This window comes from Rhea americana, unplaced genomic scaffold, assembly GCF_003343005.1.
Source record: "Rhea americana isolate MKP2758 unplaced genomic scaffold, rheAme1 scaffold_468, whole genome shotgun sequence".
NCBI lineage: Eukaryota > Metazoa > Chordata > Aves > Rheiformes > Rheidae > Rhea > Rhea americana.
This window is the reverse complement of record NW_028186610.1, coordinates 223,606-228,026: the sequence shown is the minus strand read 5'-3', so window position 1 is coordinate 228,026 and position 4,421 is coordinate 223,606. Positions and strand designations below refer to the sequence as shown.

The 4,421-nt window shown below is 64.8% G+C and overlaps 1 protein-coding gene across 1 annotated transcript; it reads left to right on the top strand.

Annotated features, from left to right (window-relative positions):
- Positions 1-215: 215 nt before the first annotated feature.
- Positions 216-3,853, top strand: DLX3 (distal-less homeobox 3). The gene is made up of 3 exons (XM_085316362.1): positions 216-618; positions 965-1,155; positions 2,755-3,853. Exons 1-3 carry the CDS (start codon positions 300-302, stop codon positions 3,094-3,096), a joined length of 852 nt encoding a protein of 283 aa, XP_085172488.1. The 5' UTR covers positions 216-299; the 3' UTR covers positions 3,097-3,853.
- Positions 3,854-4,421: the final 568 nt, after the last annotated feature.

Here is a 4,421-nt window from a genome sequence, read left to right as displayed (position 1 = left end):
CTGTTTTGCCTCCCAGGCAATATTTCTGGAGCCAATAGGAATGCGCACCCACCCTGCCCTGCTCCGTAATTAAAGGCTTTAAGCAGGCGGCCGGGGCTGGAGGTTTGGGCACAGGCGCTTGGTTGCTCCTCGGGAGAGGCCGGGCGGGCGGAGGAGCCGCTGGGAGCCGGCCTGGGACACGCCGGGGCTGACGCGGGGGCAGCCGGAGCGGCGAGGCCGGGGAGGGGGTGGTGGTGGTGGTGGTGGCGGTGCTGGTGGTCCCCAGGCGGGCGGGCAGCCCCCACCCCCCCGCTCCAGCGATGAGCGGCTCCTTCGACAAGAAGCTCTCCAGCATCCTCACCGACCTCTCGGGCTCGCTGAGCTGCCATGCCGCCTCCAAGGACTCCCCCACCTTGCCCGAGTCCTCCGTCACCGACCTGGGCTACTACACCAGCCAGCACGACTACTACGCGGGCCAGTCGTACAGCCAGCCCGTGAGCCACTACCCCTACCACCAGTTCAACCTCAACGGCATCGGGGCCGCCGGCACCTACTCGCCCAAGTCCGACTACTCCTACAGCCCTTCGTACCGCCAGTACGGCCACTACAGGGACCAGCAGCTCCCAGCCCAGGAAGCAGGTAGGATGCCCGGGAAAGGGGCTGGTGGAGGGGGGGGGGCCGTATCCGTCCCCGCGGGCTCCCAGCCCCAGTAGCGTGGTTGGAGTTTAGCGCTAAATTTGCACGGCGCTGGTGTCCCCCGTGGGGCTGGGGMCGGGGGGGTCCTGGGCCGGCCGCGCTCCCCGCCGGAGGACGGCGGCGTTCCTGGGGTGGGTCTTGGTGTGTCCCGCGCCCCGGGACGATGGACGGGGGAGCCGGCGGAGGAGGGAGAGGAAGGGGGAGCGGAGGCCGCGCGGGACGCGCTCGCTCGCGCGGCCGGGGGTGCCCGGCTCGCYGCCCCGGCCTCACGCCTCCGCTCTCTGCCCAGTGTCGGTGAAGGAGGAGCCGGAGCCGGAGGTGCGGATGGTCAACGGGAAGCCCAAGAAGATCCGCAAGCCGCGGACCATCTACTCCAGCTACCAGCTGGCGGCTCTGCAACGCCGCTTCCAGAAAGCCCAGTACCTGGCGCTGCCCGAACGGGCCGAACTGGCCGCCCAGCTGGGGCTCACCCAGACCCAGGTAAGGGCTGAGCCCCCGCACCCCTCGCCGTCCCCCTCCTTGCAAAACCCAGATCGGCCCCGGCCCCGGGGATGGAGGCTCCCGGCTGGCTCCGGGGGGGCCGCGGGGACCAGGGCTGCGCGGCTGGAGGAAACGCGCCGAGGAGGAAAGGCGCAGCGAGGCGGGGGCGAACCCCGGCCGTGCCCCTTTCCCCAGGTTTCGGGGCTTATCCCAGCCCCGCAGCCGGCGCCGGCCCAGGCGGGCTCTGCCGGGGGCTGCGGCACCCGGAGCGCCGCGGGAGAGACCTGCTCCCGCGCCCGCCTCGCTCCGCCTTTCTGCCGCTCCGGCTTCCCAATCCCTCTTGGTTCAGGCAGAGAAAAGGGAATTTGGAAAGGAGCACCCCCCCCCCCAAAAAAAGGGACTGCTCTTGGGGTGTGTGTGGGGGGGTGTTGCAGTTTGGGCTGAATTTGAAGCAGCCTTGCTGGCAGCGAGGGCGATTTGGGCGCGGGGGACCCGCGCGCCCGGCAGCGGGAGCCCCCGGCTCCGAGCCCCCGGGACGCGCCGACGCGGAGCCTCTGCTGTCCCAAACGCCTCGCAGAGCCGCGGCTTCAGCGCCGACCTCTGCGGGCTTCTCCGGCACGTGGCCCCGACGAGCCTCGCCGGGGGGCTGCCGCCGCCGTCACGATGGCGACCTGCTGCCCCCCGCGCCCCCGGGCTCGTCCCCTCGCCCCCCAGCCGGGCGCCCTTGTGCCGCCCTTGGCGCGGCGCTCCCCAGCGCTCGCCCTTCCTCCTCCTCCCTTGGGCGATGAAGCAATCGGGGCCACTCGCAAAGGGCTGACGGAGCGCGTCACCCGCTCCCAGAGGGACATCCTGTTTGGGTGACAACCGCCGCCCCATCCCGGGGGGGGGGGAGGGCGAAGGGCGCCCGGTGCCGCCGCCGCCTCGCCGCCTCGCCCAGCACCGCGGGCGTTCGTGCCGGCGGGTCGCCGCGACGTGCCAGGCTTTCCCGCGCCGCCCCGCGCGCCGGGGGAGCCTCGTGGCGCCCCATGCACCAGGCTCTGCTGCGATGCACCGCGCACCCCCGTTTCCCGCGCTGCGCCGTGCGCCAGGGGAGCCCCGTGGCACCCCATGCACCAGGCTCTGCTGTGATGCACTGTGCACCCCCGTTTCCTGTGCCGCCCTGCGCGCCGGGGGAGCCCCATGACACCCCATGCACCAGGCTCTGCCGTGATGCACTGTGCACCCCCGTTTCCCGCGATGCACTGCACACCCCCGTTTCCCGTGCCGCCCCGTGCGCCGGGGGAGCCCCGTCGCTCCCTGTGCGCCCTGTTTTCCCGCGCTGCCCCGCGCACCCCCATTTCCTGTGCTGCTCCGCGCGTCCCCGTTTCCCGCGCCGCCCCGCGCGCCGGGGGAGCCCCGTGGCGCCCCATGCACCAGGCTCTGCCGTGATGCACTGTGCACCCCCGTTTCCCGCGACGCACCGTGTGCCCCCGTTTCCCGCGACGCACCGTGTGCCGCCGTTTCCCGCGCCGCCCCGCACGCCGGCGGAGCCCCGTGTGATTGCTTTCCGGCGCGGCGGCGAGCCCGGCCGGCGCTCACCCTTCCTCCCTCCCCGCCCAGGTGAAGATCTGGTTCCAGAACCGCCGCTCCAAGTTCAAGAAGCTGTACAAGAAYGGCGAGGTGCCGCTGGAGCACAGCCCCAACAACAGCGACTCCATGGCCTGCAATTCCCCCCCTTCGCCGGCCGTCTGGGACAGTAACTCGCACGGCAGCGCGGCGGGCCGGACCCCGCTCCCGCAGCCGCTCCCCTACAGCTCTTCGCCCGGCTTCCTGGAGGAGCACAACCCCTGGTACCACCCCCAGACCCTCAGCGCGCCCCACTTACCCCACCAGCCGCCGCCGGCCGCCACGATGCATCACACCTCCCCGGGGCCTCCTCCCAACCCCGGCGCCGTGTACTAGCCGCGAGAAAGGGAACGAGAGACAGTGGCAGAACTTCTCCTTCTATTTTTTTTTTTCTTTTTTTCTCTGTTTTTCCCCCGCTCCAGTTCTGGGCTTTTTTTTTTTTCTTTTTTTTTCTTTTTTCTTTTGCGGAAATGTGTTTCCCGGACACACATGTACACACACCCCTATATATACACATATATATCCTAGGCTCTCCCAGCTCATCTCAGGAACAGCAGGACTGCAAGGGTTAAACTCGATAGATCCACGCCAAGGGCAGAGGGAAGGCAAGAAAGCGGTGGCGAATTCTTCTTATAGAGATATATATATATATATATTTTTTTCCCATCACCTTCTAATAGCGACAGAGCGCCCGTCTCACCCAGGCAGCCCAGCGCGGCCTTGCCGCCGGCCCGCGGAGCCGCGCGCAGGGTCTCTCCTGCGGGACGCGGCACCCGCACCGGTCCGGATGGGAAAGAGGAGGCCAAAGCCGCGGCGAGGAAGAGGAGGCGAGGAAGAGCAGCGAGGTTTCGGCGGCTCCAGCCAAAAAAAAAAAAGAAAGAAAGAAAGAAAAAAAAAAGCGGGAGGCGCGTTGCAGAGCCCCTGCCCACCCTGGACCCTAAATCCAGCACCACCGCGGGAAGCCGGATCCGGCCCGCGGGACCCGGCGCTCAGCGGGGGCGAACGGGCGCCCCGAGCCCGGGACACGGCTCCGTGGCGGCTCCACGGCCGCCGGCTCCGCGGGAATCGCCTGGGACGATGCTCAGACAACAAGGTGGTTATTTAAAAGAAAGGGGGGGGGAGAAAATATTTTAATATTTAAAACTGTTCAGGAATGGCTTAAGTTATTTTTTAAAAGAGAAAATGATCGTGCTGACGTCCGTTTTCTAACAGTGCCTCCATCTGTGTCATTTAAGCTAATGGCAAAGCAGAATGCCTATTTTTTAAATAAATCAACAACACATTAAAAAAAAAACTCTTTAATATTTTTTAAGAGAATGATGCTATTTTTTTAAAAGCAGAAAGTGCAGTTTTAAGAAGTGTTCATATGTGTTGTACAGTCCCAAGGATCTTATTTATGTTGCCTTATATAAATAGGGGTGTATGGGGGAAAAAAAAGAGTGTACATAAGGTTCGTTTGTATAAAGTCAATCAAAACCAAACGATTTTGCTCTGTCTTTTTGTTTGCTTTTTTTTAAAAAAAAAAAAAAAGAAAAAAAAAAAGAAAACCCTGGCTGGTGCGAACTCCCCCCAAGGACAGGGACTTGCTCCAAACTTCCTTCTCTGCTTCCTCAGCGAACCAAACCCGATCTACCAACGTTAATAAAAACGCTCCGAGTTTT